This window comes from Bufo bufo, chromosome 5, assembly GCF_905171765.1.
Source record: "Bufo bufo chromosome 5, aBufBuf1.1, whole genome shotgun sequence".
Lineage (NCBI taxonomy): Eukaryota > Metazoa > Chordata > Amphibia > Anura > Bufonidae > Bufo > Bufo bufo.
This window is the reverse complement of record NC_053393.1, coordinates 401,789,504-401,815,324: the sequence shown is the minus strand read 5'-3', so window position 1 is coordinate 401,815,324 and position 25,821 is coordinate 401,789,504. Positions and strand designations below refer to the sequence as shown.

At 41.2% G+C, this 25,821-nt stretch overlaps 1 protein-coding gene across 1 annotated transcript in view; it reads left to right on the top strand.

The window, feature by feature from the left end:
• The window catches only part of TBC1D5 (TBC1 domain family member 5), a 651,704-nt gene that overhangs the window by 459,128 nt on the left and 166,755 nt on the right, over positions 1 to 25,821 (top strand). The window contains exon 15 of the mRNA XM_040432915.1: positions 16,197 to 16,339. Within this exon, the coding sequence (XP_040288849.1) occupies positions 16,197 to 16,339 (143 nt within the window). The remainder of the gene's footprint in view (positions 1 to 16,196; positions 16,340 to 25,821) is intronic.

The window sequence follows — 25,821 nt, the reverse complement described above, 5'->3', positions numbered from 1 at the left end:
TTTTTATCTTCCTTTTCTTTTTTTTGATCACTGTTTGAGTTTGGCCATTGGTACTATTTTCTAGTCTCATATTTGAGATATTGATGTTTTTGGGAAATGTTATAAACTTGTCTTTGTATACTATTTTGTGAATGAATTTAATCAACCCGTACGGCCCCTCAAAGACTATAGCTTTTGTGCAAAATACAACTTCAGCCTTTGGTCTCAGACAAGAAATATTGTAGCGCTATTGTTTGTAGAATTGACGCTTTATGGAGCCCCTGAGATCCCCTGAGATCATTCCAAATCATTCAGATTATCTGGGAAATCTGATATAAAACACGTGTTAACCATGTGTGGGTTTGATCCTCATGTAGCGCAAACCCAGTATCTTGTTGGTGCTGAAAATCCTTTGCATTGACAGTTTACCTAGTAATTTTTGGAGAACGCTAGCTTGATGGGTAATCACATACGCTACTTGACATTTGTCCCCAATCAGACCGGATGCTGCATGAAAAATTTACTCTGGCAAAGGGACTCGTAGGAATAGAGCGTTCTCTAGTGTCGCTCACTGGGGACTCTGCAAGGTGAGTGGAACTTCAGCTTGTCACGGATGCACTGTTCTGACAAACATAAGTAGATGCTAATGGCTAAATCGTGACAGAATAAAGTCCCACCACCATATGGCTAATTGCCACAACAATATCTTCAGTGTTATTAATCAAGTTTTCATAGTGTGCAATGATAATTGGAATAATTAGAAACAGCATAGACTCCTTCCCTCTGCCACACGTTGTGCAAACAGGGACCTAGGAGTACTGCAATCACACTTCCAGGACTGCATTGCTTTCCCAACCAATAGCGAGGTTAATTAATAAATTAACTGCTTGCTGCCAAAGCCATTACTATGTAAGTGGAGAGCGAGACGATAACAGTATCGAGTCTGTCCACGTTCTGTACAACTGCTCATAAATGGAGGCGTTTTGCTGATAGATAGGTGCATGGCGGTGATAATAGTACTTAGGATTTGCCAGGTATGAACTCTCATTTGGCGATGTTTGCCTCAGCAATCATAGAAAAGTATTAGGGATCAAATGGCATGATGGCAACTTTGCAAAAACTTCATAAATCTTCTTTTGTCACCTGGTCTCCATTGTCAGGATAGGCCATCACTATCTAATCGTTCGGCCGGCACCCTGCCCCCTGCTGATCTGCTGCTCCACTGCAGCTCCAGCAACGGTTCTGACGTGGGTGAAGCCAGTTACTGCAGTGCTGCTCCTATTCACTTCAGTGGGACCAGCACTGCAGTAGCCAGCTCCATCCACTACACAGTGGACACCGCAGTGCATTTCTGGTTCTGGAGCTACACTAAAACCACTGATCGGCGGGGTGATATACCGACGTTAGGGCATCACTTGTAAAATCATGAGCAACCCCTTTAATGCGACATTTTATCAGTTGCCACATCATGTCCTTGAATAGCAGTAGGCAGAGATGACGTTTCCACCCTCAGGGATCTGCCTGGCAGTGTTAAAGGGTGGGGAACAGACAAGGGTTTTAAAGGTAAGTAGACTGCATTTTTTTTTTTTATTATTCTACATGGCTTGCAACCATGTTAAAAAGCCAAATAATCCTTTTAGTGATATAAAAACTAAACCTTTAGTAAAGTATATTCAGTAACATACAGTTGTGACATCTGACGACTCTATTATTGTACCAGGCGTATCAGTGGTACAATACATCGTATAGCAGCGGTGCTTAGTATTGCAACTCAGGCCTATTAACTGGAACAGGACTTGGCTGCGCCCAGGAAGAGGCCGTGGCGCTCACTGGAGCACCATGGCTTCTTCAAACATCCCCCTTATCATATGATATGAGTCTGGAACCAGTGGTTTAGATATTGATGTCCTATCCTGAGGATAGGTCATGAGTACAGAACCCCGGAAAACCCATTTAATAGGTATGTAGAGCAGCTGTGACAAGCAGACCACAAACTGGATGCTGTTGGCTATAGTTTGTATTATGTACTTCTATCAGTTGTATGAGGAGATACACTCTATACAATACATAGAAGAAGCCCTCTAATGGTGGATTTAGACGAACCAATAATCGTCCAGCTTATCGGGAACGACCGCTCCTGTGAACGCTCGTTCCCGATAATCTGGCCATCTAAATGTGCCACCGATCACCCGATGAACGAGCACAACACTCGTTCATTGGGTGATCCTGTCATTTGTGCGGGCACTCCAATCATCGTTTCTGGGCAGCAGATCGTGTGGTCTAAACAGAGATCTGCTGCCCAGAAACTATGATTCTGTTTGGGGACAAGGGATCTCTATAGTGATTCCTCGTCCTCATACTGTGAAGGAGATGGCCACATGTAAATGCAGTGGTCTTCTTCTATGAGCGAGTAGCCGAATGTCGGGAAGGAACGCTTTCTTCCCGACTATCAGTCGCTCCACTGGCCCGTGTAAATCCGCCTTAACCAGCAGTACCGTGTGCAGCTATGTTTTATGTACGGTAACCACATTGGAAGCCCCACATTCCAGCAGGTTAGGCCCCTCTGTCTTACATGCATTGATGTACCATTTTATTGCTTTCTAGCTCATCCCTGTAGGCAGAATGAATGTTAGGCCAACTGCTCATTGTATGTGTATGGAAAATGTTAGCGGTATTCTGCCACCACCAAAATCATTTTCTAAAGTAAGCACATTGGCATGTTGGGTCAGTTACTTTGAATACACTTAACATTCCCGTGAATATTTCATCCGATTAGGGTAGGTTCCCAAAGAGTTTTTCGGAGGAAGTTTTGAGGCAGGGTTTCCTGCCAGGTTCCACTTCTCCTTCCTGCTGGATTTCCTTCTGGCATTGGCTGAAAAAGCTGCAAGAAAATCTGCCTCAAAGCTTCCTTCAAAAAACTGTGTGAACTACCCTTATGAAGTGCTTTGGTGTAATTAGTTTTTTATCTTTCGCTTGTGATGGTGCTGCAGGGGAGCTGAACACTTGCTGATGGGTTCCTCCAAAGATAACACCTGACAGAACATCCTGTGAGCATTGTTTCACCGGAGACAAAAGGAGATTGTTAAAGGCTGAGAACCATTTTAAGCTCCTCGATATGAAAATTTTTAGATAAAGAAAAATTAAAAACCTAAGTTCACCAGCAGTACCAGATGCTTACTACCAGATAAATGAATGGTTGCATTATTAAAGGGGTTGTCCAGGTTCAGGGCTGACCCCGGCCATATCCCGTTTTTCACCCAGGCAGCCCCTCTGATATGAGTATAGGAGCATTTCATGCTCTAATGATCTCCCTTGCCCTGCGCTGAATCGCACAGGGCACAGGCTTTTTCAGCATATCCGGTGACGCACCAGGTCTCTGAATAGGAATGCTCGTGGAGGCTAGGCTAGGGCAGCGCTAATTCCCGCCAAATAATACCAGTGATGTCACCAGCAACACTGCTAGGTTGAAGTGTCCGCCTAGCAGTGTAAAAAATATAAACAGCCCTTGCCCTGCACAATACAGGGCAGGGCAAGGGAGAGCATCGAAACATGAAATGCTCATCTCAGAGTGGCTGCCTGGGTGAAAAAGGGGATATGTCCGTGTTCAGCTCTGAACCCAGACAACCCCTATCAATGGATAAATGGATGAATTCACTATCAAACTACTGTATAATCCACATTAATGTAGGCTAAATTAGGCATGTATCCTTTCAGGCAGACAAGAACCCGTGTCACCTCTCCTGACATATCTGTTTTAACAACTATGTGCATTCCCAATGTAATAACAATTCTGAATTATCTATTCTTATGACTCTTTGTTGTACCATTCCTTTATTATTCCTGCGAGAATCTATGCATGAATTGCAGTGAAGGTCCATCAAAGTGTTATCAGTTGGAGGTGTGTCCCTGCACAGTCTGGCACCATCCAATCAGCGCTGCCAGTATCAGACCGTGTAAGGACACACCTCCAACTGGTAGTTCCCATCTGGACCTTCACTGCAAACCACTGGCAATTCATTCATAACTTCTAGCAGGAATAATAAAGTAATGGAGTCATAAGAATTGTGGATTACAAGTAGTTACTAAAATATGTCAGGAGATGTGTCAGGTCCTCTTTAAAAGGGGTTGTCCCACCATTACATGTCATATTCGTTTTAGGATGAGTCTACACTGCTGGGCTTTTGTCGGAAGTATGCATGTGAATCCCTGAAATGCTATAAGTCGAAAAAAGACTTAAATGAATGGAAAGCAGGAATGGGGCTTTGCTGCGATACCTAGCACAGCCACTATCAAATGGACAGCACTGTGCTTGTGGGCAGTAGGCTGGAGCGCTACTGTAAGAGCCAGCGTCTTCTGAAACAGATGATCAATGGGGGTCCTGGGTGTTGGACCCCACCAATCAGATACTGATGACCTGTCCAGAGGAGAGGCCATCAGTAAAAATATGTTGGAAAACCCTTTTAAATTCTGAGCTATAACTTCAGATTGCCTATTTATATTACAACTGAAATGTTAGGCTTCTCCGAGTTTTCTGTATGAGGAGAAATTCTGCATCAGTGTACTGTACCTGCGCCACGTTGGTGTTAAAGAGGACCTGTCACCGCTCCTGACATGTCTGTTTTAATAGCTTCATGCATTCCCCGTGTAATAACAATTCTGGACCCTCCATTCTTATTGCTCTATGTTGTGCCATTCCTTTATTATTTCTACTAGAAGTTATGAATGAATTGCTAGCAGTCTGCAGTAAGGGTACAGAGGGGAGGTAACCAGTTGGGGGGGGGGGTGTACCTGCACAGTCTGAAAATGGCAGCACTGATTGGATACAGGGAGTCTGTGCCGGTACACCGTTCCCCCCCCACCCACCCCCATTTGTTACCTCCCCTCTGTAGCCTTACTGCAGACTGCTAGAAATTCATTCATAACTTCTAGTAGAAATAATAAAGGAATGGCACAACATACAGACATAAGAATAAATGCTCCAGAATTGTTATTACATGGGAAATGCATGGAGCTATTAAAACAGGCATGTCAGGAGCGGTAACAGGTCCTCTTTAATCTAGAGCTGATTGTTTTGAAAGTCACATGGTGATCGACTTTGTAGGAAGGAAAGCGAGACCTCACAGGCATCGTTAGCCGGGTTATTTCAGCGGATGCAACCTGTATTTATCAGAAATGAAGATAATCAGATGCTGCAGTTAGGAAACCAGCGACAAACCTACTATCGTCGCGTTACTTTTCTCTCTGCAGTCATTTAACAGGTCAGGTGAGAATCTCCAGGAACATTTGCTTATTGCAGTTAATGTTTTTGTCATTAGGAGATTATTTATGTTATTCTTTGTTGCTTGGTAGGGGAAGCATTTGATGGCCTCTTTTTGTTACTTTGCCGAGTATAATGGCCAAGGAAGACTGGTAAAATATGAATTATTATATTATCGCGAGTGATAAAACTCTGCGCTGTGAACATTTCATGGTGCAGGTGTAACAGATGCAAAACAAGATTAATAGGACGGAGTAATAATTAAACCACAGCCAGCTGTCTCAAAAAGAACGGGTTTCTCTTGTCCCTTTCTATCATTGCAGGGATACCTAATATTTTTAAATGTCAATGAGATTACAAAGTTCTCCATAGCTGTGCCGGCAGAAATATTCTTGTCAGGAAAGTAGGGGCCTAATTACAATAGATCAGATCCATCTGTACTGCATTTGTACCAACTCTATAAACTGTAATATAAAGGAAGACTGTAAAACAACATTGTTTAGAGAACGGAATTAGATCTTTAGTGCATTCCTATGTCATTCTCTCTCCACAGTGCTCCCTTGTGTTAGCCCTTTAATTACCATTATAGAGTTTGGAGTCCTCTTAGGGTGTTATCTCATGAAAAGCATTGCTGAGCCATGAGTAGGGCATTTCAGATGCACTCTAATAAAAAAAAAAGGCAGAGTGTAATAGGAGTACTAATATTGTAGGCCTGGGGCCTCCACTAGTTATCTCCACTCCCGGCCATTGCAGGCAGCTGTGTAAAGGGTGTCCTCACACATTGCAGCATTGTGCCCACCAAAATCCCCAACATTAAGACATCCCCTATGTTACACTATGTGGATGAAAAGTGCCAATATCTGCGTTCTGTTCCATTGAAAAATATTAATTCCGCAGCGAAACAGAACTCAAATAATGCTTTGTTGCGGATTTCTTGCAGCTGAATGTCTCCATTCATTTCAGTGGAGATGTAATCCGCAACAACCTTCACAAACAGTTACCCATCCTATTCCATTTAGAAATTTTGTTCCAGGTTTCGTTGCAGGTTTTGCGCCACGTATGGGGACACCTTAACACACTCAGGATCCATTGTGTATGGTGCAGGCACAGCCCCTGAGCCTGCTCCATACATTTCTTTGCGACCTATGGCATACAGTTACATCATAGGTCATTAATGAGTTAAATTTACCAGTAAATTAGCCTGTTGATCTCCATCCCAGAATATAATCTTTATTTGGGGTTTCCAGGCCTTACTTTCGGCACCCCTTGTAATCAGCTGTTTTTAAAATCTATGGCACTGGTACTATAAACAGGAGTGCACCTAGCCTTTCTGATGCCTTAGGCGATAAATGAATCCATCGTCTCTGGTCATACTGCTAAAGACTTATTTGGATAAATATTACATACAGCCTACATCCAGTGATGTCTCTTCTAATGTAGACATTCTCTTTCCTCATCTTCTCCATTCAGACCAGATCACTATGACAAATTATTTCAGCCCCATCTCATCTCTGGGATTTACCAGACCGAAATCAAACTAAAGCAATGCAAATCCAACCAAAAGACCACATACAGTCCAAGCAGACTACTGCAGTAAATAGAACAAAAACAATAAAATGGGCAGTAGTAAAATGTAACTTTTAATATTATACCTTTTAAAATTTGAAAGGCCCACAATTCTATTCATAGACACCACCACTTAATGGGCCAGTACCACCAACAATTCCCTACCATGAAAGTGTGTTAATACCTAAGAAGGGTAAACCAACATACAAAAAGGCAAACACTTCTTACCAGAGAACGTGCACAGGTAGGGCCTTGCTTGAATATCACACCCAATCAGGTTGTTCCCATCCCCACAGATGAGCGGTGGGGATTCTGCTGTATTCCACCATCTGTGACCACACCGATATTTTACTACTGCCCGTTTTATTGTTTTTGTTCTATTTACCAGACCGAACTCTTAAGTTTCTCATATTTTATCATCCTCACCCTCCGGCTGCCCCAACAGAGTGCCCTCATTAATTATAGTGGCCCTATGGAGATAATGCTCCCCAAGATTGCCCAGTTAGTAGTAGTGCCTTCCATATTGTCTCCAATAATAATGCCTCCACAAAACCTTTAGCAGTAATAATGCAGTTATAATGCCCCCTGGTAGTGTCCTCACTATTTACAATACCCTTCTACAGTACCCCTGTAATTATAATACCCCTTCTGTAGTGACCCCAATATTTTTAATGCCCAGCTGTAGTGTTCCCAGTACTTATAATGCCCCCTGTAGTGCCCCCAGTATTTATAATGGCCCCTTTAGTGCCTATTTATGTGCCATATAATGTGGCTTCATACAGTATCTGAACGTTTATATTCCTTTATTAGGAAAGCTGTTGTTTATTCCGTTAATGAGAACATTTCTGTCTTAGCTTTATTCAGGGAGGTGAGAGATGGAAGGTGGACACATACCATGCATGTATGTACAGTTAGGTCCATAAATATTGGGACAGCGACACAATTCTAACATTTTTGGCTCTATACACCACCACAATGGATTTGAAATGAAACAAACAAGATGTGCTGTAACTGCAGACTGTCAGCTTTAATTTGAGGCAATTTACATCAGGTGAACGGTGTAGGAATTACAACAGTTTGCATATGTGCCTCCCACTTGTTAAGGAACCAAAAGTAATGGGACAGAATAATAATCTTAAATCAAACTTTCACTTTTTAATACTTGGTTGCAAATCCTTTGCAGTCAATTACAGCCTGATGTCTGGAACGCATAGACATCACTAGACTCTAGGTTTCATCCCTGGTGATTCTCTGCCAGGCCTCTACTGCAACTGTCTTCAGTTCCTGCTTGTTCTTGGGGCATTTTCCCTTCAGTTTTGTCTTCAGCAAGTGAAATGCATGCTCAATCGGATTCAGGTCCGGTGATTGACTTGGCCATTGCATAACATTCCACTTCTTTCCCTTAAAAAACTCTTTGGTTGCTTTTGCAGTATGCTTTGGATCATTGTCTATCTGCACTGTGAAGCGCCGTCCAAGGAGTTCTGAAGCATTTGGCTGAATATGAGCAGATAATATTGCCCTAAACACTTCAGAATTCATCCTGATACTTTTGTCAGCAGTCACATCATCAATAAATACAAGAGACCCCGTTCCATTGGCAGCCATACATCCCCAAGCCATGACACTGCCACCACCATGCTTCACTGCTGAGGTGCTATGCTTAGGATCATGAGCAGTGCATTTCCTTCTCCATACTCTTCTCTTCCCATCACTCTGGTACAAGTTGATCTTGGTCTCATCTGTCCATAGGATGTTGTTCCAGAACTGTGAAGGCTTTTTTAGATGTCGTTTGGCAAACTCTAATCTGGCCTTCCTGTTTTTGAGGCTCACTAATGGTTTACATCTTGTGGTGAACCCTCTGTATTCACTCTGGTGAAGTCTTCTCTTGATTGTTGACTTTGACACACATACACCTACCTCCTGGAGAGTGTTCTTGATCTGGCTAACTGTTGTGAAGGGTGTTTTCTTCACCAGGGAAAGAATTCTTCAGTCATCCACCACAGTTGTTTTCCTTGATCTACCGGGTCTTTTGGTGTTGCTGAGCTCACCGGTTCATTCCTTCTTTTTAAGAATGTTCCACACAGTTGTTTTGGCCACGTCTAATGTTTTTGCTATCTCTCTGATGGGTTTGTTTTGTTTTTTCAGTCTAATGATGGCTTGCTTCACTGATAGTGACAGCTCTTTGCATCTCATCTTGGGAGTTGACAGCAACAGATTCCAAATGCAAATAGCACACTTGAAATTAACTCTGGACCTTTTATCTGCTCATTGTAATTGGGATAATGAGGGAATATCACACACCTGGCCATGGAACAGCCGAGAAGCCAATTGTCCCATTACTTTTGGTCCCTTAACAAGTGGGAGGCACATATGAAAACTGTTGTAATTCCTACACCGTTCACTTGATTTGGATGTAAATACCCTCAAATTAAAGCTGACAGTCTGCAGTTAAAGCACATCTTGTTCGTTTTATTTCAAATCCATTGTGGTGGTGTATAGAGCCAAAAATATTAGAATTGTGTCGATGTCCCAATATTTATGGACCTGACTGTATGTATGACCTCCATGAAGGATTCCTGGATTTGTGGTGCCACATTTTTTAAACCCTTAAAGATAATGAATCAGTGGAATGTCCTGTAGTCGTTTTTTTCTTTGTTACAATGATGGAGGGTTAGGTCGTCTTCAAAGGCATGACCCATCCTGATGAAATGAATTGCTTATTCAATATGACCAATCTCTTAAAAAATATATTAAAAAGAAAACGAAAACATCTAATGCGAATATCGTATATCCTTCTCTTGTTTGTTAATTACGGAGTTAGTAAACTAATAATTAGCTAGAAATTGTCTGCTGATAATATAACATTCATCAATAATTAGGTAAAATGGTGAATTAATCACTGGGTGTCCCGGTCACTGTTCAGGAGAACTTCTTCAGCCAGAAAAGTGTGTGAGAAAGGACAACACTTGTCAACTCCAATGATCCAATCTACATCCTCCTTTCTACTTAAAAAATAATTTTTATGTCACATACCAACCCGCCAGGTGTTTCTGACATAATTTAAAGCTTATTTGACTTGTTTTTCTAATTTTGGATCACTACCATATCACATTCTGATGATTTGATATAACACATGTGCATGCAGGTGGAAACTCATCCATGTAGTGTGATTTTCTCCCCTTCATTTATTTGTGGTGCCGCTTACTTTGGCACATGACACGTTAATTGCCAACTCCTAGAGATTTCCTTAGTTCTTAATATTTCTTGACGACAAACATTATAAACCTGTATGTAAGCTTTGGTGATGGAGTCTGTGCTTAGGATCATGTCTCTGCCCAATAGCTGTTAAAAGATTTATGCAGTTTCCATTATCACTAATATGGGAGCCATTATATTGATTGTATTGCACATGAAACTTTAGTGGCCTTCAACAATAACGGTATCATAGCTAAAGTAACTTATTGTCCTTTCCTGGAACTTCAAAGCTTTAACCACACTTATATTTAAAGGGAATCTGTCACCTGGTTTGACCATATTAAGCTGTCACCATTGCCATGTTTAATAAAATACCTTATTTCCTGCAGTGGTTTTCTTTCTTCTTTTTATGCTTTCATTTTGTTAAAAAAGCGATTTTTGTATTATGCAAATGAACCCCGAAGGTGCCCAGGGGGGGCGTTATTCATCCCCCTTTGAGCCCAGTAACGCCCCCCTGTAGTGCCTAGCCCGCCTTAGTTTAGAGCCCAAGCACGCCTCCTCATTATGCAGTATCGTCCCATAGCCTAGTTTAACGGCGCCACGCAGGTGCAGTACTGCCTGCGCCTGTGCGATCCAACCGCTCCTGAGGGCAACAGCCTCAAAAGTGTCACTGGGCATGCGCCGAGCCCAGTGACGTCTTCTTATCACTGTTGCCCTCAGGAGCTATTGGATCGCACAGGCGCAGGCAGTAGGCGGTACTGCGCCTGCACGAGATTTCAGACGGGCGAATTGAAGATTCCAGGTGCGTGGCTTGAATGAATTAGTTGACGTAGCAGAGGGCGCGGCGCCATTAAACTAGGCTGTGGGACGATACTGCATAACGAGGAGGCGTGCTTGGGCTCTAAACTAAGGCAGGCTAGGCACTGCAGGGGGGGCGTTACTGGGCTCAAAGGGTGATGAATAGCGCCCCTCTGGGCACCTTCGGGGTTTATTTGCATAATACAAAAATTGCTTTTTTAACAAAATGAAAGCATGAAAAGAAGAAAGAAAACCACTGCAAGAAATAAGGTATTTTATTAAACATGGCAATGGTGACAGCTTAATATGGTCAAACTAGGTGACAGATTCCCTTTAAGGTTTTAGTAGATTTATTTTACTCAGCAAAGAAATGCTGTACAACACAGGTATACATCATATATAACATTTTCCTGTATAGTCATTCAGGGACTTTCTCAAGTATAGGTCCAGTTACTTGTTAAATGTTTCTTGTGGAGATGTGCCTCAGGATACACTATTAATGCTCAATGTATTTAAAAGTTCAGTTTTACCCTACAGTAGTTTTATCACAGTTTTTGCTAGCCTGCGCCTACCGTGGAAATGAATGGAAACCCTTTTGATTTCCTAGTTCTCAGGAGATTTGTAGAATTTCCTACCTCGTTGTGCTGCTGTGTGGTGCCCTGTACAGAAGCAGTGGTTGTAAGGAGGATTATCACCAGGGGACAGCATGCATTGGAGAAGGAGATAAGAAAAGGGGTCCTCGCGCTTCTCCTTATAAGGCAGGTACGTTTATTAGGATGTATCGATAACGCGTTTCGGAGCTGGAGAGGCTCCTTCTTCAGATCACATCCGCACATTCAGTACATATAAACAGACATTTAATAGCAGGGAGCATGCCAAATAAAACAAGGGGGGGGTCCAAATATTGCTCATATAAATGTTCTAAACATCCCAATAAACGTACCTTCCTTTTGATGAGAAGTGTGCAGACCCCTTTCCTTCTCTTCTTCTCCATTGCTCGGCCTGTATGGGATCTGATTGGGATGCGCGGCAATCAGTTTTTTTTTTGCCTGCCAGAGTGTTGTGTCTTTCCTATGAGCACGTCTCTTCTTCTGTTTTACAGCATGCATTGGGACATGCCAGAGAATCCAAGATATTATTTAAAAAATATTGACCTTTAAAAAGATAACCCCTTTTCTGACGGAAGTGTCCTTCTAAGGAGCCATAGGCCACTATGTGGTTCCTCAGTGAGGCACCATTTTCACCCCTAAAAGCAACGCCTCTGGGGAAGAATACTTTTGTTCGCTTTGCGGATGTTTTCCGTGCGGAAATTGACCTGCCGTGCATATTTTGAAATCCTTAGCATGTCAATTATGTTTGCCGTTTTAGCTCTGGATTTCACCCTTTTCTACTGAAGGGTGAGATCCGGGGCAAAATCGAATCAAATGCACACCAAAAAAGGCTGTTAAAAATTGCAGATTTTGGTGCGGTTTGAGTGCAGAAATGCTCAGAAATCCACACAGAAATGTATGTGGATCTTCTGCGCGAGGCCTGCACCTGTGTGCAGACACTTTTACCGTTCTGTGTTAACCTATGTACGAGACCTAAGGACGGAGAAGCATTATAAATAACACTTGTGAAACAAAGTGAACAACGGTCTTAAGGCATTGCAGGGAATGCCTGTATTCCACATAACAGTACCATATAGTTCATATATTTTTGGCTATTACATACAAAAGTCAATTTAAAAATACGAAGGGCACACAGGGGGACAATAGTGTAATTATACACTCGTCTTGACATCTGAAGTTATTGAAAGTTTTTGAAATTGCGTTTAGCTTTGTCTTTGTTATATCTTTTTCTTCCCTGTGTAGTAGGGGCAGCCATTATAGATTTTATAGGGGCGTTTACCAATTTTGCTTAAGCTACTGAATGACTAATCTGTCAGGCACTTGCAGTGGTGAAGTCCTTGCTAATAGCCATGCCTAACCATAGGGTTTCATATTTCCAGCAGCAGGAATAAGACTCTGACACATGGGTCACATTTTAAAGGGTATTTCCATCTGTAGGTTGTGCTATAAATGCCCAATTAGGTGTCGCTCCCACCTTTGGGACCCGCACCTATCTCGAGAAAGGGGCCTCCTCTCATGGCCACTGTGAGTGGAAAGGTGACTGTGGATGCGTAGTGCTTCAGTTTCCGTGATGCTTCAAGTCGTGGCTTTCTGGTCTCTCTTGACACACAGTAAATCATGTCTTAGCCAATCAGTGGCCGCAGCAGTGACTATGGCTGACTGGTCATTTCCTATGTGTTAAGAGGGACCAGGAAGCTGAGACCAATGAGGGACTGTGAAGCGTTACAAGACATGTTTTATATTAGTTCATGCTATGTGGAGCTAAAATTATAAACTATTGGACAACCCCTTTACCACTTGGGAAAGTGAATATTTGGAGCAAACGTTGAACTCTGAACTGTTTTTGTTTTTTGCTGTTTTTTCACTTGTATTATTTCCTTCCTGTAGCATATATATATATATTATATATATTATTTTAAAATGAAAGTTTGGTTCAACTGTCTTTAAAATTGTTTTCTAAGTGTTAAATGATTTAAAAAAAGCAGCACTTAAACCATAAGTAAATGGATTTTGCTGCCTTTCACATTAATTTAATACCATTATCCACTATGGTTTCATCTTATAAATTTGCTAGTTACTTGTCTGCTTTAGTATACTTCCGTTTCATACATCGTCCAATTTCCTAAGTCTCTGCTGTTTTGTATTTATAAATTTTTTTATATTTGAAATTGCATTTATTACCAGCTAATTATGGACAGTAATCATTCCCGCAAATACTACTGTGTTTCATGACATGTGCATTTCTGTAGTCTTTACCCTGATGGAAAGTTGTGGTCCCTAAATATGAATTTTATAGGATGGGTTTGAGATTTTTCAAGCAATCGTTTACTTAGGATCAGCCAAGAGTATTCCCACACTCAGCAAATCTGAACGACTGCAAATCATAGCGACACTCCTGCTCTAGTAGTGGAGATAGGAGCAAGTTCTGATCTGTACTATTCAACTTAAATTGTACTACAAAGAATGATATTGATTGTGGCCTTTTTTTTTTTTTTTGGAGAAAACAATAAAGAAATATAAATAATTTTTTTATTGTGGTCCAACTGAGGAAACACAAAGATTTGTTTCAATTATGCTTCATCTGAAACGGCTAAAGATGATCAAACTTTTAAAAAAATTTGATTCGGACGCTTTGGCAAATTTTTTAACATTTTTTTAATTGATCTGCATTAATTTGTGACAAAGAGCGTTAAAAATCAGCTATCTCCTATTTAGCTTCAGGGAACGTGTATCTCGGTGTACATCATTGTGCATTGCAGAAACATGCATAGCTAGTCTGCTGTGGGAGTGAAACAGTTACCTTACGTCAGTATGACCAGCATTTGACAGACGTCACTCTTAGAATCACTTCACACTTCATTTATTTGGTCAGTTATGGGGCCAAAACTGACCAAATAACTGAAGTGTGAACTCAGCCTTACAGGTCAATGTTAGCGTCAGGTATAAAGGACTTAACCGAGCAGCGGCCCAAGATCTTACTATAGAGTGAAGGAGCACTCTCTTTTTAGACCGTCGTCAGCTGATTCCGCATAGATTGCTAGAGAACCTCTTCTGTTACACGCTAAGATAAGTAGTGGGCCCATGATAGAGTGGGGAGGGTGTCAGCAGTAAGTTTGTGTTGATGTCACTGTTTGTTTATTTTTGCCTTCTTCTGATCCATCACAAGAACAACCCCCCCAAAAAAACTGCATAAATACCCCAAGATCAGTAGTATCAGGCCGTAATTTCACCCCAGAATCAAGGATGAATGGAATTACTTATGTATAAAATAACGCGGACACCCTAAAATCTGTAGTATCACGCCGCAATTTCACCCCAATTACAGAATCAAGGATTAATGGAATTACTGATGTATTAAAGAATGTGAACAACCTAAAATCAGTAGTATTAGAACACTTTTTAACCCCAATTAGTGCAACAAGGTGTAATAGAATGGCTTCTCCACTACCCAGGCTTTTCACTCTCCTATTGGTCCCTAATCTCTCCCTACAGTGTAGATAATGCCTCCCTACTATATCCCTACACTATGAATAATCTTTCCATGAACAGCTCAAAAGGAATATTTTGTTACTAAAGAATTTCCTAATCACTGTCCCTAGTGCCTGCCACGTCTCTCCCTGCACTAAGTACACAGTAAAATGACTTTGTAACATATGCAGCAGCTATTTTAGAAAAAATCTGATTCTTTACCACAAATCTCCATGCTATTCGGATTCGTGATAAATCAAATTTTCGTCCACTTCGATTCTCTCAACACTAGAAATGTCCTATTCATTGCATAGTAATTAGTGTTGAGCAAAATTGTGTTTTAAGTTTGGCGTCTAAAGTTCGGGTTCAGGTTATGGAAGAATTGCGTTATGGATTCCGCTACCATGGACCATAACGGAATTTAGAATCCATAACGCGATTCTTCGATAACTCGAACCCGAACTTTAGACGCCGAACTTAAAACACAAGTTCGCTCAACACTAATAGTAATACTTTTCTAGGGGTTAGCCCTTTATATATTTAAAGAACAGTATTAGAAAATAGATTTTGGAATCTTAGAACAGTAACAATCTGTGCAATACCTTTATAGTATTAATAATAATGGTAGCTGACTGATATAAAATATTATAGTCTGTCACAATTGTACTTTTTCTGCATTTCCCCCCTTAATTTGAAATCATAAAAGTGAAATGCTAATGTATATGATTGCTGTAAAAAAAAAAAAATCATGCCAAAAAAATAATAAAAACTCACTGATGGTTGGCTTTAGAGTGAAAAAGGTCATGAGTATCACAATGTGGGAGGGTAAGAGCATAATATAAAAATTGGTATGATATGGTAAAGATCATGGCATGGTTCTTGGATATTCTAGAGAAAATACCTTCAGCATAAAGAGTGAATCTGGTAAAATATAAAGGTGTCCCTTCACCTCTAAATGTCTTGATAATACTTCTGTTTGCACTTTCCTTGTGCTATAACAGCCTTTAGGTCTGACTGTATTTATAGAATTCAATCACTGCACATCCTGAGTCATGTTAACATTAATACACACAATAATTTTTCCTGGAACTGATCCTATGGATGCCTATGAAATTGCTTGTGTTTTTTCTCATTGAGGTCAATAGACATAAAAAAAAAAAAAACATGGGTAAAAAAGCTGACGTCCTATAAGCCCAACTGCTTATGGCTGCTTTATATGATTTAGGTTGTAGTGTGTATGCTTTGTATGTCTTGAAGCCCTTCACATAGGGACCCTTATGTATTTTGCTTCATTTCTTTCCTTTTTATTTTTAATGTTTCAGACGATGGGTGAGACTCCTCTTTGGTCGAGAATTTCCGCTCCAGGACCTCCTTGTAGTTTGGGATGCGCTCTTTGCAGACAGCATTACTCTAGCGTTGGTGGATTATATTTTTGTAGCCATGCTTTTATACATCAGGGATGCATGTAAGTATCACAGTTTTTTTATATCATATGTATACTAGACTGTTAAAAGACACCGCCATCAAAATAACAGCCTACACGTGAATATTAAAAATATATATATATGGGTGGATGGTTTTCTGGATATCATTTTTTGAAGACACTCCATGTATTCTACTTGTTGCTCCGGCCTAGAAAGTCGCTTGACTTCTCCAGTCAGACCATCAACTGTGGCCAAAGAGGAAAGGGGGGTGACTCAATTAGAGCAGCACACATTACACTGATTGCCCTTCTGTGGACATCTTTGTCTAAGCCTATAAAGATAACAATAAAGGTATCATACAGTTATCACAAATCTACAAGCTACTATTATACTAAAATGTAAAGGTAAAGTACCATCGAAAACATTTTTATCACATAACAGCCAATATGTGATTATTCTAAAGTTGTGTTTTGTTTTTGTTTTTTTACAAAACAATGTTTGGATGTATTATACTTTCTTCCTCGGCCTGGAAAGTAACTTTACTTTCTTACTCAGACCATCAACTGAAGAAAGGGTATGAATGACTCAATTAAAACATCACACTTTACACTGATAAGTGCAATTTCTCTTCTGTTTGCATCTTTATCTAGACTTATAAAGAGAAAAATAGGGCTATCATACCGTTATCCTAAATTCTACATCTACTATTGTACTACCAGATAGTATCTTCCCTCACAACAGCTGTAAACAGACCGTGTGTTATATCTCTGTGCTGACTGCTAGAGAAGGACAATATGTTGTATTTAATTGTCCATGGTATAGTACTGCCAAAATGGAAAAGGAAAACAAGCCAAAGGTTCTAGAAAAATATTTTCTATGAATATTGAGTAAAAAAACAACAACTTTCTGATGGAAGTGTGCCTTTAAATGTGAAATAGATCTTCATGTCATGATGCTGAGTGATAGTGGAAGACAGGGGAGGACATACTGCCCGCACATGATGGGGGCCCTGTATGGAAGGTCATTATTTCTGTAGAATTTTCTGTGTAGGCTATGAATCCTGGACAAATCTTCTGGCACTTGTCTTTAAAAACTCAAAATCTTTATTTCAAGAGCATAAAAACATCATCATGCAATACAAAAAAAATAATAAACATTAAAAATTACATATTTTTTTTTTTTTGTATTGCATGATGATATTTTTATGCTCTTGAAATAAAGATTTGGACTTTTTAACCACAAGTGCCAGAAGATTTGTCCAGGATTCATAGCATTAAGGGTGGACTGAACTGACACAGCCAAGCCTTGGTTCTTCTGGAGCTCTGTGGAGATCCAAGAGGTGCGGTACTGCCGTAAAAGGGTGAGCAAATATACGTCTATTACACTACACTACTGGCACCCCCGCCAAGGCGCTCCGGTGAGTCCAGCAGCCTCCTCACAGCTAACCAAGCACAGTACCATACATTTTTTAATGGCTGCTTAGTTTTGCAGCACAGGCACATTCACTTGAACAGGACAAAACTGCAACGAGGGTATATGACCGGTGAATGTGACATCACATGTCGCAGTCTCAGACTTATCCTGAGGATTGGTCATTGAAATCTGATCGGTTGGGGTCTGACTCCCCCATGATCGGCTACTGGAAAGGGCTGCAGCATTTGGACAAGGACTGTAACCTCTACTTCAGTCTATGACGTCTTGTCTATAAGTCATCTGGCCTTTGTGCAGCTGCAATTCCAAGAACAGCCACTAAACAATGTACAGCGCTGTGCTTGGTATACTATGAAGAGGCTGCAGCACTGGCCCTTTCAAGCACTTGATCAGTGGGGGTGCCGGGAGTCATACCCCAACTGGTCTGAAATTGATGACCCATCCTGAAGATAGGTCATCAATATTTTGCTCCCTGTCAGTCAATTTTGGCATGATCCTGACTAGACCACATCATAAATGACTCCATGTAACAAGTTTATTTAGCTAGCATTTTTTTTTTTGATAAATTGCTGTATACTTCCATATAATTTGAAATATACAATCACGACATTGATAAAAACAGTAAAGTGGAAGTTACGGCATCTTGATGAATCACCTAAGAATCTCTGGTTTTAATATGTAGATTTTGGACAAGAACTTAAATGCACCAGGGGATAAATAAACATTAATATATAATTTAGTTTGGGCAACAGTAGGTTCTGGGTTCAGTCAGTTAGTGCCAGTAAGTGAAATTGATTGTTATATACGCCACAGATGAAACTGGGCCAGGTGCAGCAAATGTCTGACAATTTAAAGTTGAAAGGGAAATAAAATGTTGAGATGATAAGTGATTTGTATATAAGTTAGTCAGATCCCCATGGAATACAGTGCGCGGTGCAGCAGCTCCAACAACATCAAAAATAAATTCAACTGATTGACAAGTAGTACATATGTTTGTTGCCCAGTGATTGCCGTCCTTCTTGGTGTCACTATGAAGTATCCACTTGGACACCGGGATACATTTTGTTGCCAGCCTCTGATACAGCAGGACCAAAAGTTCCATATTGGATATCTTTTTGGATTAAAGGGTTTATCCCCTATCTACAGTGATAAAGATGTCTGAAGCTTCTGGTACTTCCTTTAAGGGAATCTGTTCCCAGGATTCTGGACTCAGTAATGCATGTGGAGTACCGCACATAAAGAGTCCAGATCTCAGTTTTTTATTTTCCTACTGCCCCGCCATTCCCTTGCTGTCAGTGCTCAAAGCTGCTCTGAAAAATACAGTCTGGCGAGGACTCCTGTGGGCATGCACAGCAATACTGGCCTGACATTGTATACCAACGCAGCTTTAAATGGGGAGCAGAGGGAAAATGACCAATAGTGATCTGGACTCCTTATCTGTAATACTACTGATGTATTACTGCAGATAATGATCCAAAATCATAGTGACAGATCCACTTTAAATTAAAGTGTCTTGTCTCACAGAGAGCAAAGTCTTAAAGCTAAGAGTTTAGGTATAAGTTGTTTTACTCTTTTCACATGAATGATTCACTGCAATTAAAACATAACATTTATTCATATATAATGTTAAAAGGCCCAAAAATATTTATAAAACAAGGCAAGGACACACTAAAAAATAATCTTAACCCCTTGAAGACCGGGCTCATTTTCACCTTAAAGGGGTTGTCCGAGTTATGAAAAAAAATATATATAGCACTGAAAATTTGATGGGCAACAATATATAACTAAGCTAAGCAAGTTTTATGCAAAAAATATAGATATTTCCTAATTTCCCTGGTTCTCTTCTGGCCCTTTGTTTACATGCAATAAAAACAATCTCTGCCCCTCCCCCGCTCTGCTAAGGGAGTGGCTACAAGAGCTCCCCTGAGTGACATGTCTGCCTGCTGGGAGACTCTGCAGCATGTTGTATGTGTAGAACTACAAGTCCCAGCTGTATAATGACACTGCTAAGGGAGTGAATACAAGAGCTGCCCTGAGTGACATGTCTGCCTGCTGGGAGACTCTGCAGCATGTTGTATGTGTAAGACTACAAGTCCCAGCTGTATGATGACACTGCTAAGGGAGTGGATACAAGAGCTGCCCTGAGTGCTGGGAGAATCAACAGCAACTTGTAAGTGTAGAACTACAAGTCCCACCTGTATAATAACACTGCTAATACATACAGGATCTCCCCCCTACCTTCTTGTACAATGCTCTCTCTAGTCTGTCAGCTCCTGTGCCCAGGCTTGTAAACGATCTTTATCAGAGCAGGGAGAGAAGCTGACATCACAGGTCATGTGACCCTCAGTGAAATCTGAGAAACCAGCCACTGGAGATAAAGTGAGTGAATTGGAAAGCTGTTACATTTGCTTAGTTAGGAACATAGAAAGAACAAAAAAATAACTCAGACAACCCCTTTAAGGACCAGGCCATTTTTTGCAAATCTGACCAGTGTCACTTTATGTGTGAATAACTTTAAAACACTTTTACTTATCCAGGCCATTCTGAGATTGTTTTTTTTCGTCACATGTTGTACTTCATGACACTTGTAAAATGGAGTAAAAAAATAATAATTATTGTTTATAATAAAATACCAAATTTACCAAAAATTTTGAAAAATTAGCAAATTTCCAAGTTTCGATTTCTCTACTTCTATAATACATAGTAATACCTCCAAAAATAGTTATTACGTTACATTCCCCATATGTCTACTTCATGATTGGATAATTTTGGGAATCATTTTATTTTTTGGGGACGTTACAAGGCTTAGAAGTTTAGAAGCAAATCTTGACATTTTTCAGAAATCTTCCAAAACCCACTTTTTAAAGACCAGTTCAGGTCTGAAGTCACTTTGTGAGGCTTACATAATAGAAAATGACCCCATTTTGGAAACTACACCCCTCAAGGTATTCTAAACTGATTTTACAAACTTTGTTAACCCTTTAGGTGTTCCACAAGAGTTATTGGCAAATGGAGATGAAATTTCAGAATTTCTATTTCTTGGCAAATTTTCCATTTTAATCCATTTTTTCCAGTAACAAAGCAAGGGTTAACAGCCAAACAAAACTCAATATTTATTGCCCTGATTCTGTAGTTTATAAAAAACACCCCTTATGTGGTCGTAAACTACTGTAAGGGCACACGGCAGGGCGCAGAAGGAAAGGAAAACCATATGGTTTCTGGAAGGCAGATTTTGCTGGACTGGTTTATTTACACCATGTCCCATTTGAAGCCCTACAGAATCAGGGCAATAAATATAGAGTTTTGTTTGACTGTTTACCCTTGCTTTGTTAACTGAAAAAATGGATTAAAATGGTAAATTTGGCAAAAAATTGCTGTTTTGGCACAGTTTTTTTATTTATTTTTTTGACTGTGTTCATTTGAGGGGTTAGGTCATGTGTTATTTTTATAGAGCAGATTTGTGCGGACGCGGCAATACCTAATATGTCTACTTTTTTAAATTTATTTAAGTTTTACACTATAATATCCTTTTTTAAACAAAAAAAAAAAACATTTTAGTATCTCCATAGTCTGAGAGTCAGTTTTTTTTAGTTTTTAGCCTATTGTCTTAAGTAGGGGCTCATTTTTTGCGGGATGAGAGGACGGTTTTATTGGCACTATTTTGGGGTGCATATGACTTTTTGATTGCTTGCTATTACACTTTTTGTGATGTAAGGTGACAAAAAAAATGCAATTTTTTTTGTCACCTTACATCATAAAAAGTGATATGCACCCCAAAATAGTGCCAATAAAACCGTCCTCTCATCCCGCAAAAATTTAGCCCCTAGTTAAGATAATAGGCTAAAAATGAACCAAAAAACTGACTCTCAGACTATGGAGATACTAAAATGTTATTTTTTTTGTTTAAAAACGGATATTATAGTGTAAAACCTAAATACATTTTATAAAGTAGACGTATTAGGTATTGCCGTGTTCGTAAGAATCTGCTCTATAAAAATAACACATGACCTAAACCCTCAGATGAACAAAAAAAATTTAATAAAATCTGTGTAAAAAAAAGCCACTGCAGGATGTTGTCTATAGGTGCTGCCACATGCAGAACCGCTGATAGGACTACAGCTCGACCACAATAATGCACCATGGAAAGCTAAGTAGTTTTATATGTACTCTTGATATATTTTGGATGTGATCACCACACTTTTTTATTCAGGAGCTTTATTAGGCATTTATAGGAAGTTTTGATAATCTGCAAACTGGTCCCCTGATGATTTGGCGGATGCCAATGAAACGCGTCGGGGCAATATAGTATAATTGCACCTGGGACCATTGAGTCACTTTTTGGATTACTATATCTTCCCTTTCTGTTTACTTTTTTCATGACGAAACTGGGCAGTCACTGTTGCCTAATTAAGGAACAGTAAGGGAAAGTCTAGAGAGGGAGTACTACTAGTGAGAGTCTCTAGGAATACGTAGGGGCAGCGTCCCAGTACCCCTGTCTCTCCACTCTATCCTCCCTCCTGTTCTTTGCCTATTGGATTTTGCACTGTTCTGAAGGCAGTCAGAGGTCACATTGATTTAAGATTATTTTTTGGTGTGTCCTTGCCTTGTTTTATACATATTTGTGGGCCTTTTAACATTATATATTAATAAATGTTATGTTTTAATTGCGGTGAATCATTTATGTGAAAAGAGTTGTCAATATTGTTACCGCTTACAAATTTGGCCTTGACTACTGGAACTTGGTCATGTGTGTTTTGTATAAGTTGTTTTACAAAGAAAATAAAGAGATTGAGTGGAAAGTATAAAATAGGTGAAGACACTCAGCACAGAGACTGCCCAGACAGAAGCTTGTTGTTAGGTCAGCGGTCCATGTCCGCCACTGCCCTTCTACTTACCATGACTCTCATGAACCTCTGTAAGCTGCTGTCTCCATTGCTTCAGCCTCTGTTCCCTTAGGGCAGTGATGGCTAACCTTTGCACTCCAGCTGTGGTAAAACTACAACTCCCAAGATGCCCCCCTTGCTTGGCTGCTCCCAGAACTCTACAGAAATAAATGGAGCATGCTGGGAGTCGTAGTTTCACCACAGCTGGAGGGCCAAGGTTAGCCATCACTGCCTTAGGGTATGTGCTCGCTCACCTATGGCATCTTAAACGGCCAGTGTGCGCATCTGCAAATCCTTCCCTAGACACTGGCGGAAGTTCCCTTGGTATTTAAGGCAGACTACCCAAAGGGAAGGTTGCTGAGCTTTGAGGTTTTTCTAGTCTCTAATAACCAGCGAAGGTCTGATCTCTTGTCTGACTGCCCATGTACCTTCCTTGACTGTCTACTGATTCTGCTCCTTGCTGCCTGCCCCGATCTTGGAACTACCACGACTACGCATGTACTCAGCCTGCGCTGACCTTGGACTGTATTCAGACTATGCCTTGCTTTAGCCATTGGTACTTCTGCTATTCTCTTGCATCTTACCTGCATTATCCCCACCTGTGTTCCTGTGAATTCTCCAGTGTTTTACCTGCTCCACCTATGTAGTCCAATACCTCTAGTTTTCAGTGTCAGCTTCTGTTATCCTAGTTCATCTGTATTGTCCTTGCTCCTACCCAGTATCCAGTCTGTTATCCTTGCCTGAGATCGCTCACCACACTGCTTGCAAGCTTCTTCATGTATCTCTACAGCCAGTACTCCAAGTTACCAAAAACCTGTCTAAGTTGCCTGTTCACACATACCAGCGGTTTTAGTGTATCCTGAGCTGCCAGTGCTTGCTTTGGAGTCCCTAACCTAAAAGTGTCAGCTGCCAACCACACTGAGACTATCCCAGGAGGTAGTAGCCTGGTTTTTTAACCACAACGAATCCCAAATCCCTGTACAGGGGTTAAAGGGTGAATATCGGGGAAGCGCCAGGATAACGTCCTTTGGGGAAGCCCTATGTTAAACCAGTTGATTGGCACAGTGGGTCCACACTCGCTGATCTGTGACATTTGTTGCCAGAGCCTAGAGCATATTAAGCCCTTTTTATGCCCACATGCCATTTAGGCATTTTCTTGGCGTCAGGAGTTACCATATTTTTCGCTCTATAAGATTCACCTGACCTTAAGACACACCTAGGTTTTAGAGGAAAGAAATAAGAAAAAAATTATTTTTTATCAGATCAGACAAAAAATAAATAAAACAACTTAACTCTCCTGCTCTGGAGGACGGTGACTCTTGGGAGATCCAGTGTGCGCTTTCTGCAGCTTCACTGTTACCTGACTAATATAGTACTAATGAGTGCCTACATAATGGAAGCACCCATACGTATTCACTTTATAAGACGGGGGGATAAAGTTTGTCTTATTGGCAAAAAAATACAGTAAATGCACCACTGGCTTCAGGGATTACACTGTCTGGTGTGCTGCCTTTGTCTCTGAACATCCGAGCTGTCTCATCCTGGTGCCTCCTTAATGTCAGAATGGCCGTACCAAAGTCATACCACAAATTCCATTCTAACACATCTAGATACAAGTAACCCTTCTTTAATTTAAAAAGATAAAGTTGCATTTAGGGTTGTTGCGGGTATCGAAATTTCGATACCCAATCGATACTTTTGTCCCGGTATCGATACGATACCGGGATTTCCGTTTTTTCGATACTGGGCTGCGCTTCTGCGCAGTCTAGTATCTCTGAACATGAGCGCGCTGCTATCGGCGCGCTCATGTTCTCTCTCAGCAGCACGGGGAGAAGGAAGCTGTCCTCCCTCCCCCCCTGTGCTGCTGCCGCTGCCGCTGCCACCAATGAGAAGAGAGGGGCGGAGGAGGGGCGGCAATGAGAAGAGAGGGGCGGAGGAGGGGCGGCAATGAGAAGAGAGGGGGTGGAGGAGGGGCGGCAATGAGAAGAGAGGGGGTGGAGGAGGGGCGGCAATGAGAAGAGAGGGGCGGAGGAGGGGCGGGCGCACTGCGCCACCAATGATAGGATTACTATCGGAGCGATGGGAGGAGACATCAGCTTCACTAGTGGGCGTTCCTTCTTCCTGCGCTGCGATTGGACAGCGCTACAGCCAGGGAGAAGGAACGCCCACTAGTGAAGCTGATGTCTCCTCCCATCGCTCCGATAGTAATCAGCAGCATGTGGAGCAGGAGAGGAGACAGTAATGGGGCACAGCGGGCGAACGGAGCGGCGCCCAGGACTAAATGGTGAGTGCTGAGACATCGCTGGGCGCCGCTCTGTGTGGCCTGATAGTGAAAGTCAGTCTTTAACACAATACAGGAGGCGGGTGCCGGCAGCAGAATCGCATTGCCGGCACCCTGCCCCTGACAGGGAGCTGCGATCAGCGGCAGTTAACTGCCGCTGATCTGCTAGTACCCGCCTCCTGTATAAAGGGGTAAAATCATTGGTGGTGCAGTGTGCCCCCCCCCTCAATCCCCCCATCCCATTAAAATCATTGGTGGCACAGTGCGCCGGCCCCTCTCAGCCCTCCAGTATTAAAATCATTGGTGGCAGTGGCCCCAGGGACCTCTCCACTCCCCCTCATTGGTGGTGCAGTGGCAGCTTCTGATCGGAGCCCCAGCTGTGTAAGCCTGGGGCTCCGATCGGTTACCATGGCAGCCAGGAAGCCCTGGTTGCCATGGTAACATCCCTGATGCTGTGTGCACAAAGCACAGAGCAGCAGGGACAGTGTGGAGTCCTATTCACCCTGATAGAGATCTATCAGGGTGAATAGGAAAAGGGATGAAAGATCCCAGGTTCTAGCCCCTAAGGGGGGAAATAGTTATTAAATAAAAAGTGAAAAAAAAAAAACCACTAAAATATGAAGTATAAATCACCCCCCTTTTCCCAATTTCACATATAAAATATATAAATAAACATATTACATCGCCACGTCAGAAAAGTCCAAACTATTAAAATATAAAAAAAAAATCTAGGTGGTGAATGCCGGAACAGAAAAAATAAAATAAAAACTGCGCGATTCGCCATTTTTAAAAATGAGGAATGCACGTGGCTTTTTTTGTTTATTTTTTTCGCGTGGTATCGAATGGTATCGAGTATCGCAATACTTTTTCATGGTATCGAAACCGAATCAAAAATTTGGTATCGCAACAACTCTAGTTGCATTCACAT